This window comes from Podarcis liolepis, assembly GCF_965112155.1.
Source record: "Podarcis liolepis genome assembly, chromosome: 7".
Taxonomy (NCBI): Eukaryota; Metazoa; Chordata; class Lepidosauria; order Squamata; family Lacertidae; genus Podarcis; species Podarcis liolepis.
Genome location: NC_139561.1, coordinates 5,014,510 through 5,030,385, shown reverse-complemented (window position 1 = coordinate 5,030,385; position 15,876 = coordinate 5,014,510). Strand labels below are relative to the sequence as shown.

The 15,876-nt window shown below is 44.8% G+C and overlaps 1 protein-coding gene across 1 annotated transcript in view; it reads right to left on the bottom strand.

The window, feature by feature from the left end:
- Positions 1-15,876, bottom strand: part of SLC4A5 (solute carrier family 4 member 5) — an 87,801-nt gene that overhangs the window by 26,167 nt on the left and 45,758 nt on the right. The window contains exons 9-15 of the mRNA XM_083514168.1: positions 9,972-10,129; positions 8,355-8,442; positions 6,434-6,588; positions 6,139-6,297; positions 3,623-3,797; positions 3,021-3,154; positions 1,663-1,934 (exon numbers count right to left, since the gene is read on the bottom strand). Of these exons, the coding sequence (XP_083370294.1) occupies positions 1,663-1,934; positions 3,021-3,154; positions 3,623-3,797; positions 6,139-6,297; positions 6,434-6,588; positions 8,355-8,442; positions 9,972-10,129 (1,141 nt within the window). The remainder of the gene's footprint in view (positions 1-1,662; positions 1,935-3,020; positions 3,155-3,622; positions 3,798-6,138; positions 6,298-6,433; positions 6,589-8,354; positions 8,443-9,971; positions 10,130-15,876) is intronic.

Sequence of the window (15,876 nt, the reverse complement as noted above, 5' to 3'; positions counted from 1 at the left end):
GGCAGTCCCTGCGGGGGTCACCCTATTTGGTGTAAATCTTAGGAACCCCCGCCTGGATTGACCACACATCACTTCCAGCAGGTGGGCCAGAAGTATTTAGATTGCCCTGTGCCCAAGCCAAACCTCTTTCATCTGTATTCAATAAGGTGGTGGCCTGTTTTGACCTAAAGCCAGTCTTATTGGTCTCTTATTTGCATGGGTTGGGGTATGGGGAGCCCGACGCCTGGTCCTGCAACTAAGATGCTCTCTTCTTGCAGTTGTAGTATCAAACACTTTATAGACGTTCAGGAAAACTTTTCAAATGTCAATATTATAAGTGGAGATATATCTAGATCATGGGTGCCACATCAAATTTTTAAATTTTAGTAGAACCCCAAGACCAACCAATGAGAGACTGGTGGTGTTCTTTTAAGAGGAATGGTTTGGGGTGGACACAGGGTGGGACCTAAGGGGATTTTTTCTTCTGTAACTCTCACTGAGTATTACAAAATGAAAGTAACTGGGTTTTCATCTTTTATTCATCATTTGTAGAAGTGGAGTTCTTTGGTCGTTAGTTAAGTTTGTCAGTTTAAAATAAAAGTAATCAGTGTTAAAGAAGCGCATGAATTCATCTACCACATAAATCAGAGATGGGTTACAATAACATGAACTCAATTTTTGTTTTGTTTCAATCTGCTTATATAAAAAAATAAGAGCTCTTCTCCTTGGGAGTATCTCAGAGAGAGCTTGCTAACTGAATGTGCAAATAAATCCAGGCTCAACTCTGTGTGAAGGTATCTCAAATTCAGCACCAAAGAAACAACAACTTATGCATCTCAGATGAATTAGGCAAATTTGCTGATATTTTCCTGTTTTTTGTAATATCTTTTGCTGGGATGTATTTTTACTGAGGGGCAACTACTCTGCTCGATGTCACTGCTCTTTCCCTTTCTGGAACTTCACACATTTTCAAGCTCAACTTCACAGCCATAAGGACTCCGAGCTTACATTACAAAAATCCAGAAAGCTGGAAAAACCCCAGGAATTTGAATTCTGTATACAACACCATATACCATGCATGTGCCTTGATCTTTCAGTATGCATGCAATCCTCTTTGTGATCCATCAGCTTTAAAATCTCACATGGAAGGAACATTGATAATGTTGAAGTAAGATTCAGTTGCCAGTCCACTCAGCTTCTCTGCATGGCCTCTGCCACAGGCAGCAAAATGACTTGGGCTGGCCTTGACTATGACTGACAGACCCCGGGGGTCATTGGCTCTTAAATAGAATTTTGTTAAAATGCTGGTGAAATTATTTAGTACACCAGCCACCAATTTAACTTGAACACATGGAGACTTCTTGCATGCCAGTTTTCACCCGCTTGCCTCAACATATGATGCCTCCCACACGGTGCACCCTGATGCCACCTCTATGCACAATGCTCCTGGTCACTGGCCTGAGCACATTACAACATCATGCAGAACAAGCCCCAATGAAGAGGGGCAGCCAGAGATGCCTCTGCTATCTCAAACCAGTCTTTGCAAGGATACATCAGAAACCTTTTGCAGGACTCATTTCCTTCAGGCACAGGGTATCAACACAGAACTGTGGTTCAAACAATGGATGGCAGCAAGGAACGCACACCAGGATTGCATCAGGAGGATGCAAGACTTGTACTCACCTGGGTCTGGAGCAATGCACTCGCACTTATACATTGTCACGTAGTCTGGCTTGAAGCCTGCATTGATGGGGTAATACTTGAAGGCCCCAATCATCTTCTTGATGGCGTCGTAGATGAAGATGAAGCTAATGAGAGTGGAGAACCCTTCCTCAGTGAACCGTGTGATGTATTTTATAATGAAGCTGGCATCTGTAGCCACCAGGATAAGGCACTGGAGAGCAGAGTGCAAGCCAATCCAGAGGCGAAACTCCATGTAGTCAATGCCATTGCCTCTGAAATTGGAAATGAAATGAAGTCATGGGTTGTTTTAAGTAATACTCATAAGACATTTGATCCTTATAAGGAAACGCAAGAAGAACACGTGAATGATGTCGCCATAATTCATCTAGTATTTTATTTATTTAGGGTCCTGCGAGGCTGCTCGTCCACTAGCCCAGGAGGCTCCCACTGGTACAATGGAGCCTTCCTTCCTCTCTGCAGCCCCCTCAACTGCTGATGCAAAGAAACATATAGAAAGGAGAATTCCTGCATGACAAGACCCAAGTCTGGGGCAGTACTCTTTGGTGAGGCAACCCCAGCAGAGATTTAATAAAATCACAAAATCTGCAGCAAAGCAAAATGTGGAAATATAGGCTGTTAGACCTTTAAAACATGTGCCCCTCCAAGTGAGTTCCAAAATGTCCCCTTAAAAAGTTTCTTTCAAAATGTTTTCTTAAAAGGTTTATTTCTTTCCCTCTCTGCCCAGTACACAGTTGGGAAGTTAAAAATTGTTTACTTACAAACTCTCCAATGGTCAGGTTTATGTGCTTTTCCATACATCAGTCAGAAGAGATGCACAGGAAAACTTATTTACAAAGTGGTAAAAGTACCTAAACTATCTATACAGGAAGTCAAGAGAGGCTTGTGAAAACTGTGCAACAGCTCAGACCTCTTCACATGCTGAGCTTCTTAGGTGGACTGGGGGAGAAGAAAGGCTTACTCTATGGTATCAAACCCTTCGTGCATTAATTAGACTGAAGCATGTTGGATATATGAGACTGGTTATCCCACAAACACCCTGAGGGAGTTGGATGAACATCAGGAGCAGATTTCGAGAGTGCCCAGGGAGTGAAACTCTGCATCTGTCATGTTGGATGCGACCTTTGTTTATTCATACATTTTGCAGAGCCCTTTTCACTGCAGTCATTTCCAACACAAATCAAAAGACAGCACTTAAAACAGTTAAAACAGTTAAAACATAAATTAGCAGCAGAACAGAATCGAACAATCCTAAACTCCAGAGTAGGGTTAGCCAAATGCAATAGAACGAAGCAAGCTTAGTTCTGTAAATCAATCCTGTTAGGAATGATTTCACTTACTTGCTGAAATCGTAGAGAAGTTTTTCAAAGATCAGGATGGGTCCTGTGCTGCTCAGGATAATGAGGGGCTGCCCAGCAAAGAAGCAGAAGACGGCCCCTGCCATTGCTGTGCCAAGAAAGCTCTCCATGACTCCCTGGTGGGAGGAAAACAGCTAAATGTCAATAGGTGCCATTTTAAGTGCTGTCAAAAATGACACTGTTTGGGTGCAAAACAACACCACAACAATCATTGCCACATGTTCAAGAGTGCCTGGGTTCCAGGTACCTGCGGATAACAGGGTGGGGCTCTGGGACCACGGGCAGCGTGCAGAGTCATGTCTGTGCTGATGGTTCTTCACTCACCTGCAATGCTTTGTTCTACATGCCCACATTTGGAGATGGGAGATGAGCCCAGGTGCACTCAGATGCACACCCACCTAAATATGGACAGCTTTGGTCCCACAAATATGAATTTAAGCATTTGTTTATGTATTTTCGTACAGGATGGAATGGTTTCTAAGAACAAACACATTCATAACTAGCCTGGACCATGAATCGGCTTATCTGCCCATTCCTAGGGAGCACTGCCTGTTCCTGAAGCCTCCGTTTTGGCCCAGACTTGCCTGGTAGTTTTCTGTCGCATCCCCCAGCAGCCCGCCAAATGTGATGGCATTTGTGATGCAGCCAAGGTAGATGAAAAGGATGGCAGAGATGGACTGGATGTGAAAGCCCTCATAGAAGTCACTGGGAAACCAGGGCAGCTTCCTCTTGATATCCAAAAATAGGCCACCACAGAACCTGGAAAGGGAACAGGAGAGGCTGGGCACACTCTGCCCCAGAGGAAAGCACACAAGAGCCACTGAGGGAGAGAAGGGTTGGAATCCCCCCTCAGCCATGAAGCTCACTGGGTCAGTCACGCCCTCTCAGCCTAACCTACCTCACAGGGGTGTTGTGGGGATTTGATAAGGAAGGGGAAAACAATATACGCCACCTTGAGCTCCTTGGAGGAAAAGTGGGCTACAGATGCAAATACTACTACTACTACTACTACTACTATTACTACTACTACTAATAATAACAACAACTGAATAAATAAATAAACAATAATTTTTTTTTTAAGCATATGTTTCCACAAAAGTCAACTTCTGTGACGAGAACATATTCTGCAAATCAAATAACTCTGGCTAGATTTTCGGTGTTGCCCTGTGTATTCTACTACTGCTGGCCATAGGGGGAAGACACTAGCCAGCACAACACCGTGGCTGCCTTCACACAACAGTTCATTCTGTTTCTCCAGCGGTTAATTTCCGCATTATATTTGAGCTTTCACATGACGTAAAAGCCATTTCCAGAAATCTAGCAGAATACTGTGGAAGTTTAGTGCTCTCTTTCATGTTAATTGCTTCCAGAAAAAACAAAACAAAAACAAAGCTGTTTATAACTCCATTAACTCTGAAAATTGAGGGAGTAAAGTGATGAAATTTGGGGTGGTATCCTGCCATACAGTTCTCAGGGGGGAATTTAGTGCAACTTGTCAGTACATCAGTCCAAAAGCTACAGGTCCAAAACACAACAGGTACTGCAGTGTGAAAGGAATATTAGAAAATGGAAAAGCTAGCATTATAATCAGGAAAACTAACATAACATTCACCCTGCTGGAATGCCCTCTGTCACTATCCCTGCCCCAGACCCTGGGAGTCCTGCTGTGCTCATTCTCCATGCTTCTCCCACCTCCACAAATCCCAGGGGATGCAAAAGAACAAGAGGCTAGCTTCACATGGCTGTTAGAATTTTTGAGTGTAGGTTGTGCAGCATTGAAACATAAGGTGTTTTCTGGAGCAACACAAGGCCTGACTAGACATAATAGCTACAGGAGTGGTTGGTGGGGCACGAATGATGACCTGGCTTCCCAATGCTGTGATTCGCTGCTTGTACCAGAGAGGCACAGGCGAGGCAACCAACCTGAAGCTCCCGCCACTGCGCTTGGGTTGAGCTTCCTATTCTCTTGCCTTTCCCCCTCTTGGTACCAAATAGCTCCACACCGTCACACAACCCTTGCCGCACCACCACCCCACCAGCCGCTACTGGATGGCAGTGAGTTCATACATTTAAACCTCTATCTATCTATCTATCTATCTATCTATCTATCTATCTATCATCTATCTATCTATCTATCTATCATCTATCTATCTATCTATCTATCTATCTATCTATCTATCTATCTATCATCTATCTATCTATCTATCTATCTATCTATCTATCTATCTACCTATCTATCATCTCATCTATCTCATCTATCTATATCTATCTATCAATCATCTATCAATCATCTATCTATCATCTATCTATCTATATCTATCATCTATCTATCTAGCTAGCTACCATCGTCATCATCACAGAGTGGTTCACAACATAAAAGTACAAAATGAGAACACAAAATACTTAAAAAACAAAAACAAACCAGTAGCCCTTATGGAGAGAGGTGGTCCGTGAGGTGTTGTGGTCTTGAGCTGTTTGAGGTTTTATAAGTCAAAGCCAGCACTTTGAATTGGGCCCAAAATGTATTTGGCAGCCAGTGCTGTCAGGCCAGGACTGGTGTAATATATTCAAACCGTCTTGTCCCAGTCAGCAACCTAGATGAAGTTTCTGAACCATCTTTAGAAGCAGCCTCATGTAGAACGCATTGCAATAATCTAACCTTGAGGCTACCAGAGCACAGACAACAGAAGTTAGGCTATCCCTGTCCAGACACGGGTGGAGCTGGGCCTCCAGCTGAAGCTCAATCATATAGAAAGCAGGGGGTTGGAGGGCTCCTGAAGGCTCCTACTCTGGTTAGGCTGTGATGATGGAGGTGAACCTGGCTAGGGACTAAGAGTTGAGAGCCCAGCTTAGATGGCAGATTGCAGAAAGGACTATTATTATTATTTTTGGGGGGGAAAACACCCTGTTCTACACATTTGCAGTAGGTCTGGGTTTAAATACATATATTTGCTGCCACATTATCTAGTTTGGTCCATGATCTCAGGAGCTCTGTACCACGGGTGAAAATATCTCCAGCTTTAGGATTGTGTTTAGTGCTTTCCCTCAGTCCCTAAACAGATTCTCTTTCTGCTCACGGAGTCCAGAATGTTTTGCTTACCTTCCAGTCCAGATAAGCTCCTCCCCAATCTCGTGCACTGCTGGCATCTCGTCATCTTCGCTGCCTCCCCCACCACCGCCCCCTCCGCCCCCTCCGCCTCCGGCTCCTCCGGCCGTGCCATTCATTTGTCCAGCCTCACTCAGGGAAAACACAGATTTTCTGGTGGAAGAGAGAAATAGCAAAGTGTTAGGAAACCTGGTGCCTGAAGCGCAACGCCGCTTAGCCCAGCCTGCAAGCCTTTGTTCCTCTGAGGTTCTTTCATCAGGACTTCTGCTGAAAAGAGTCCTCCCTTTACCTCTTCTCGGCAGAGGGCACTTTCTTGGGTGGCTCTATTCTAATGTTTGGGTCCCACTCTCCAGGCGGCAGAACGATGACCTCGTCCAGAAACTCATCTATTCCAGCTATCAGGTCATCTCTGTCTCTAGCTTTGTAGGCGACATCACTGAACAGCTGGAAGTAAAAGTGAAAACAGGAATTATCTGGACAAGTCACTACCCGAGAAAATGCAGTGGAATACAATGGAGAGTGTTAAGTTGTGGGTGAACATATCAGACAACACAGCGATTCTTCAAACAGCTCTTGTTTATTCAGAGGCCGGAACAGAACTGAACTGAAGGGTTCAGCCAGCCTGCTTATATAGAGCTCCAGTACCACGTAACTGTAACAACTTTCTGTAACTATCCAATCACTGAACGTCACTTTCGATCCCTTATTTGCATATGTGGACCTGAGTAAAAACTATCTACAGTATCCCCCTGCTGGCCCAGGGTGAGAACTTCAGTACATAACACTGAGCCTCATTTCTTATGTGTTAACCAGTCTCCACTTGCGTAATGGAACTCTCCCCCCCCCTCTACCTGTGTGCTCTCCAGATCTGTGCTAGGGTTCCCCCCCAACCTTCTGGAGCAGATCTGGGAAGGGCACTGGAGGAGGGAGGTGTCATGCAATCAGAAATCCTTCACTGCCTTAGTTGAACCCTTTGGTTCAGTTCCATTGCAGAGTTGGCTACGTGTTTACCACCTTTCTGTACAAGGTACAGAATATGCCTTTTGTAATGCTGACCCTGGGTTATGCTATTGCATGACATCCTCAATAAAATATCAGAGCAGCATGGGTGTAGCCAGGATTTTGTTACAGGGGCAGGCTTAATGTTTTTTTCTAGGGGGGCAGAACCTCAGTTAGTTATCGTATTTTTCGCTTTATAACACGCACCAGACCATAACACGCACGTAGTTTTTAGAGGAGGAAAACAAGAAAAAAAATATTCTAAATGAAACAGTGGATGTATGATTTTTGTGGTTCATGCTGTGGCCACAGACATGTGATCTGACAGTGAGTTTGGAGTAGCTCAATGCAAAAATCCATGTGGATCCATGCTTTGTAACCACGTTTTTGCACCACTGCGGCCCCAGGCAACAGTGGGTGCGTGATTTTTTTGGTGCAAGATGTAGCCATGGACATGCTATGTGATCTGATGGTGAATTTGGGGTGACCCAGTGCAAAAATCCTGAGGATCCATGTGGATCCGTGCTTTGTAACCACGTTTTAAGTGGGGAGGGAAGGAAAAGCACTCGAGGGACAAGGAGCATGCGTGGGGTGGGTGGAGAAGGATGCTGCTAATAATGCAGAAGAGGGGTATAAGGGGAGAAGGCTCCTCTCCTCTTCCGCTTTGCTCCTTTAAAGCAAGCAGGCTCTGCTTTTCTCCCTCCTCCCCGCTCATCCCTGGCTTAGTGAGCTGAAAAACTTTGCTGCTATTTAGCGAGCTGAGTGGGGAGAAGAGAGGGACAGAGAGCCTGCTTGCTTTAAAGGAGCCAACCGGACAAGAGCCGCCTACACTCGTGTAAGCGGCTCCTCTCCTCTCCCGCTTTGCTCCTTTAAAGAAGCAGGTTCTCTGTCCCTCTCTCCTCCCCACTCAGCGGCTCTTCTCCCGGCTCTTCTCCCGCTTTGCTGTTTCAAAGCCAGCCATGGAGGAGGGAAGGAAGGGGAACCATGGATCCTCTGCTAACGACTGCAGCAGATCCCCCCGCCATCTGTAGGCATTCCCTCCATAAGGCGCACAGACATTTCCCCTTACTTTCTAGGAGGAAAAAAGTGAGTGTTATGGTGCAAAAATACGGTAAGTATTTTTATTGATTTACTTGATGAGGGGGCAGCTGCCCCCCTTGGCTCCGCCCATGGAGAGGAGGCATCTACGAAGACATTGAAAATGCACTTACATCATCTACCATGAGGGTGGCGATGGCTCTGCCAATTTCATTGTAGGATTTTGCCTTTCCAGTGGGACCCAGGAGGATAAAGAGGAATCTGGTTTAAAGAGGGGAAAAAGAAGCAAACTCATGAAGCATGAATGATGATATGCAAGCCATCTCACTGTGCTGCTCCCAGCTTAAATGACAGTTAGGCTACTTCAGTGTCTCCCAACATGCTGTTTAGGACTGGGGCTGATCAGCTGCGGCTGATGAGAATTGGAGGGCACCAAATTGTGGGATGTAAACACAGGAGCAGTCAATGACAACATTCCTAGAGTGTACATGTTAGAACATGGGGAGGGATGTCTGTCCAGCAAGCAGGTAAACTTCCTGGGGGCGGACTTCCTCCGCATGTGACCAGAGGTGGGTGTGGCCTCACCTGTGCAGGTAATGACAAAAGCACAGGGCAGGCAGCCATCTCTCTCTCTCTGCCATTTTCCTTCGATGAGGAAACATCTAAAGATGCTCTCTTGGCTCTCAGCCAAGAGAGGAGATAAGGGCTATCTTGCAACAAGATAGATTCTAAGTATATGTAACCTTTTTAAGCCTGTCTGCCTTCTGGGATCATGTTGTGAACAGAACGTGAGTAAACTCTTTTATACTTTTATAGAGACTGTGTTGTGTCTTGTATTTTAAGAGGGAACAAAAGGGGAAATTACCAGAGTAATTATTATAGAGGTTCTAGCGAACCTGTGCAAGCGTTACCGTTGCGAACTAAAAGGGGAATGTCTATAAACTCTGCTGATATTTTGGGAACTTGTTAGCACAAGTTGGATAAGGATATAATTAGTTAATATATCCTCTCCTGCACCCCAGAACATTCCCACACAAATCAGGGAAGGCTGTACTAGGCAAAACAGTTTCTATCTATTGCGCCCTTTTGAGGCTTCTATCCCAGACTTCTCCTAATGAATTAAAACATCTTGAACTCCTTGGGTGTTATTTTCCTTTCAATAGTTAACATGCAAGTTGTATTGTTCAGACAGATTTGCTCTGCCAAAATGGGACTATAATGCAGGCTAATTTCACTATTGCTGTCTAGATGTACTTAGAAACATTACCTTGATGTTTTGTACATACAATGGGCCAGTTACAGTCACATAATGCAGAAATTACTATTGCTTGTAGCTGCATCAATTACCTGAGATTTAATTCAATAGCACAGAAAAAATTATCTGTGCCTATAGTTTTGGGAAATAAAACCAGTAGCTCCTGATGGGTCATTTTTCTGCTAAATGCAAATATTTGGCAGGTCTGGGCTTGGTCAGTGTACAGTTGGATGGCTGCCTGCAAACTGTGTATTTGCTGCTTTGGGTGCAGTGATGACAAAAAGCGGGGATAAATATACATGTAGCAAAATAAAATTAAGAAAAATGGAAGCAGAGTTGAGAATGCTCATCAAAACGAATCCCAGCAAAAGCGTGTAATTTCATGGGATGGTGTCCAAGTGGCAGACATATTCAGGGGCAGAAGGCGTTCCTTCTGAAGGCCTTGCTTTCAGCCATCCTCTCCCCCCGCCGTTGACTTTTTTTGTAGGGCTGGGCGGGGGCAGGGCCACAATCCTCCTTTTAATCATCTACCTACCTCGTTGGGACAGGCACTTCTGTCACTCCACCCAGCATGGTCGACTGAATGAGCCGGACAAACGCTACAAACGGCTTGTCCAGGAAGTCCACTTCTCCCACAAGGACATTGGAGGCCTCAGCATCTTTGGGGATCTTCTTAATGAATTTGTTTTTGAGCTGGGAGAAAAACAAAAGCATTTCTCTAAAGATCAGTGTTTAGTTGTGGGAGAACATATTAGATGACATAGCGATTCTTCCAAAGCAGCTCTTTATTTGTAAGCTGGAACAGAACTAAACTGAGGAGCTCAGTCAGCCTGCTTATATAGAGCTCCAGAACAATTGTAACTGTTGCAACTTTCTAAAACTATCCAATCACAGAACGTCACTTTTCGATCCTTCATTTGCATACAAACTATCCAATCACTGAATGTCACTTTCGATCCTTCATTTGCATAACTATCTACAGTATCCCCCTGCTGGCCCAGGGTGAGAACATCAGTACATAACAATCAGTGATGCCCTTCTTTCGGTTTGTCTCTTTCTGCCTGAGTCAAAGCAAGAGCAAACTCCTTGCCAGCTGGGGAAACACGTCACTTAGAATCCGCCTGGGACTCTTAACACTCACAATGTGGCTGCAGTTGGATCTGTGGTAATTTCCATTTGAGCGGACAGGCGGAGACCCCCCTGACCCTGGGCGACACATGCGTGGAATAATGACTCAAGGCAACGTGTTATGGGATTAAAATTTGGCCACTTAATTAAAACTTCAGATGTAGGGAGACCTTAGCTCAGGCATTGGGCGTTTATCCCTCCCAGTCCCCGGCCAGGGATCTGGGGAACATCAGGGTTATTCAGAATGTGTGGGGATTGGGTTGGCTCTGGAGAACGTCTGTTCAAGCAGAGAACCCACCCCTCATGACAACTTAACAGCGTATGGCCAATGCCTCCCCTCAAAACAACCCCTTTAACGGGGAACTCTGAGATCACCGCCATCCCCAATTTAGGGAAGATAGACTAAAGGATTCCGCCCAAGGCCTGAAACCGCCAAAGTTGTGAGGTTTTGCTATGGGGAAGGCAAAACCTGCCAATGCAGGAAAAATCATTTCTGGCCCTTCAACAGCAACTGTAACATAGCAGCGCCTGCGCACCTGTGGAGAAGAGGTCAACCTGCAAAAGAAGGCTTAACTGTGGGAGGGCAAGGTGGGAGAAGCTCTGGAGCCGACTGAGAACTCCCAGGTAAGTTTCGCCCACTGTTGTGTGGGCTGGTCGATCTCTCCCCTTACCTGGCCAACTCTCTCCTGGCTACGCCCCCCCCCCAGCTGGGACTGGGTAACTGGCAGAGGCAGGCGGCTACCTCCGGGTATTACCCTCAATGTTTACCCAGTTCCATATTATTCACCCCTCAGATTCTACAGCAGTAAATGCTGCCCTCGACAAATGCTAAAGTCGCTCAGTGATGTGGTTAGTACATCCTCTATTGAGAGTATTTTTATTTATTAGCCATTATGCCAATTTACTTAATTTTAATCTGTTTGGTAGCTGTACCTCTTGAAAGCCTAGCTTTGTACTTATTTAATGTTCCTGGAGACTGGGTTCCAGCCATCTTAGTTTTGATTCTCGGTATTTTTACCGAATGTTGGGGATGGAGAAGAAATTTGATTCAGCATGAATTTAAAGCTGAACCTATCAAATCCACACCTTCTGAAACAATGTGTAAACTGAAAAACAGCTGTCATTTGAAATTCACACTTATCAAAACTGTGCAATTCAGTTCTCCAACCAAAAAATGTTTACAAAAATGCACATATTTTGATTTTGCATGTTAAATTGGCTTAACACCAAATTGGTTACTGTGTATGTACTATGTTACTACTATGGGAAATCCAGTTTTGGTGTTTACAGTTTCTGTTTGTTGTTCTTATTGTTAAAATTGTTAATAAAAATATTTTTTTAAAGGAAAACAAAAAAGAAACTATAAATATTGTCAAATGAAATCATATTTAACAGAGACAAATGCACATATTATGGGAAAGTATGCACAAACATGAAGATATCGTGAAAATAACATACAAAAATGCATTATATTAGGAAAATTGCTTGCAAAAATGCATATTTTAGTCAAAACTGCATATGAAACTGTTTATTAGAAGACATTTGCAGTAAAATGCTGATCAATTGTCATGAGTGTTTAAAAATAAATAAATTCACAAATTGCTGCAAAATGTGGAGAACTGAATTTAAGATTGGAAAACTGGGAAACAGAACAGTGACACTGACAGATCCATCCTTACTGAAGGTAGACCGTGTGGCTGTAGTGTCATTGCAATAATTATCCTAAATTGGCCTGACCTGACTACAACTCCCATCAGCCCCAGCCAGCAAAATCATAAGATGTGGATGCTTAGGGGAGCACAGCTGTACTGGCTAGGGCTGATGGGAGTTGTAGTTCAAAATTCTGGAGGCTGCCATATTGGTATAGGCAGAATTAAATCCATTTTAGTGGTTCATTGGGAAGTTCTACTGTGCTGTCATTAAATCCAGTGGGGCTTCAGTGGCAGAACATCCCCATGGACTGTGCCTGAAGAGTATGGAATTAATCCAGAGTGCCAGAACTTGACAGTATAAGCACCCACCACTTCCCTTGCTAAGTCCTCCCCATATGCCCACCACAGAACATCACAGTATATTCATATTTTAGGAACAAGGAAACGGCCTTATATTGATCCATCTAACTCAACACTGCCAACACTGACTGACAGCCGCTCACCAGGATCCCAGACAAGGGTCTCTTCCAGCCAGCAGCGGGTGGTGTGTTGGGGACATCCATCCAAACAGATGAGTCACTGCTGCTTACAAAGAACAAGTGCAAAGGCGTTGGCAGGAGTGTTGGGTTGACTCTGATGGTGCCAGCCTCCCGGCCATCTCCCGCTTCCTCTTCTCCTTCCCCGTAAGCAGCAGCAACTCAGCAGTCAGGAGGTCAGATGTGATCAGAACTGGCATCTTAAGAGACTCTGTCACAAGATTAGGGCCCTGTGGTGTTGGAATTCTGCCTGGGTCAGAGGAATGTGCCACAGCGTAGGCACCGGCAGATATTCCTGTCTACCTCCCCGCGTCTCCACTCTGCTGATAAGCAGGCGAGGTCTCGGCGATTCATCTCAGATGTGTGAGAGGAACACACCGTTCATCATCTCTCCCCTTTGGTGTCCCCCAAGAGGGGAAAGAAGCAGACAGAAAACTATTTACATCCTTTATTTCTGTCTCTCATACCAGTACAGAGAAACATGTCTGCACTCGACAACAGCAAGAAGAAACTCCACCCATGTACTTCCAGTACGGGTCATATGACACACACACACTGAGCTAACATCCGGTGCTCAGTACAGATTGGACTGCCCCTTTGTTTCCATGGCAACAGTCACAAACATCCTGTCTGGCTTTCCAGCCACAAGCAGCTGACTGAGCTGCTGGAGCCTTTGCTTGCTGCAGCATTGGTGCTTTATGGTAACATCCTCCCCCTAAAGTATCAATGCGTGCTGCGAGCAAAGCGTCATCCAGAGAAGAAAACAAACAGTTGTTATACTTATAACATTCCCCTGTTGTTTCAGTTCCACCCTTGGAACTACCCGCCACTGGTTTTACCAATGTACCTCTCTGGTTGTGTGACTTTACATTTCCTTGGTTGACGACTCTCTGTTGTGCCTTTGTCTCTGACTCAGACACAGCTTCAATCTGTCCTTGATCGTTTACAACAGCAACATATGCTAGGTTAGCAAACTCCTTTGAATACCTCTTGGGTGGTACACCCTTCGTTGCTCTCTCAGACCTACGTAAGAGCTGCTGCTCTTCTCTGCTTTCTGGTTCAGCCTCTGAACTCTCTGAAGAACCAGTAGTAAGCTTAATCAGTGGTTCATCCTCCTTTTCTGAGGGTCTAGTCATTATTTGAGATTTCCTCTCAATGACTGTGACAACTGAGCTGTCTGAGCTATCGCTGTCATCATCAGTACCACTGAACTCAATGAGATCAAACTCATCATCAGAATCATCATCAGAATCCTCTGTAGAAAAAGTGTGAACAATCACTCTCTCCTGTTCAGGAGCACTCTCTAGAAATTTTGTGAGAATCACCTGACCAGATTCAGACAAAATTACTCTGTAGAGACCTTTTTCATAACCCACAAAGATGCCTCTGGCATTCTTTACCCCATTTGGAGCTTCTGTTCTCACATGAGACCCGAAAACCTTGAAATAGGCAACAGAAGGTTTTCTATTGAACAGTTTCTCAAAAGGAGAACATCCCAACTCTGTTGAGACTTTCCTCAACCACACATGAAGATAGGACGCTAAAGATTCAGCCCAATAATCATGTGGCAAATGTGAACTTAGCAATTGCGCATGCATCCCTTTTTGCAATTCTTTGTTCACTTTTACACAGACACATTTCTTCCATGCTTCTTCGGAACTAGCAAGTTTGTGTCTTATCCCTTTCTCATCCAGGAACCTCTGGAAATCCTGTAAAAGAAAAACTGGCTTGTCATCTGTGAAAAGACAATCAATGTTAGCATCATGCATACTTTTAACCTTGTCACAAAACTCCTGAAACTTTTCTAAAGTTTCCTGCGGTTTCTTCATCAAGTAAACCCAAGAATAATTAGTGTAACAATCGACACACAAAAGGTAATATTTTGCACCGCCTCTAGATGGTTCTAGGGGACCAATCACATCAGCATACACCCGCTGAAACGCTCTGTCGACCTTTTTAGCCACCTTCTTGGTGTCCTTGTTGGTGGTCAGACCTGTAAGAGAAAAATCGTTAGAATCAGAAGTATTACATTTCATATAATCACTTTGATCAAAAGTCAACAAATACAGTCCATCTTTCTCTTTGGCAGTAAGAAACAGTTCTCCATCTTTGTAGATCTTGCATCTTTTAGCATCATAGTACAGTTTTAGTCCCTTCTTTGCAATCTGCGAAGCACTCAGCAGACTAAATTTCAGTTCTGGAACCAGGTAAACATCGCTTATAGTCAAGTTCAGACTCTCAAGATACACAGTTCCAATTCCGGTCGCTTCCAGTTCTTGACCGTTGGCTTGTTTCACAGTGAAGCTTTGCTTCTTCAACGTCGAAAACAGTCCTCTGTGTGGGCAGAGATGCTTCGTGGCACCGGTATCGATTATGAATGCGTTCCCAACATCTGGCGTGATTCCTTTCGCCATCATCGCCTTTGCAGGTTTCACCTGGCACTTGGTACGGCTTTTGCTTGACGCCTCAGGTTTCGTAGAGCTGTTCTTGGCTCCTTTTGACTGTCTTGGCTGCCTACAGTTCCGCTGTAGATGCCCAGTCTGTCCACAATTGTAGCATCGGACAGCACTCAATGCTACGGCATCACCAGCAGTGGGAAGATTCGAACTCTGTTCTTGCCTCCCTCTGTCTTTCACTTCCAGTGCAGCAAGTCTGTCGTGTTCGTTCAGGACGACGGCACAGACTCTTTCCGCGGTTAGCTGCTGAGCAGGTAGCGAACCAAGCTGACTGGCAACAACCTTGTAAGTCTGGTTCAGGCTGTTTATCATCATGAAGCAAAACACTTCCTCCTGTAGACGAAAATTGCGTTCTACCATCTGTTGACGCAGAAACTTCATCTCTGTCAGGTGCGCTTGAACATCTCCATCAGGCGCTAATCTCAGATTGGTCAACTTCTCAAAATACAACAACGCTGAAGAACCAGCATCTCTCTGATGCGTTGTACGCAGCGCGTTCCAAACCTCTTGCGCAAATTCCAAATGCTGTATATGCACAAGCTGCGAGTCTGACACACACAGAATTATAGCAGTCCTAGCCTTCACATTCTGTGACTCCCAAGCACGCGTTGGTGCTGCAGGGATGGGATTCTCAATCACCTCAAACAGTCTCTGATTCTGCAGCAGGG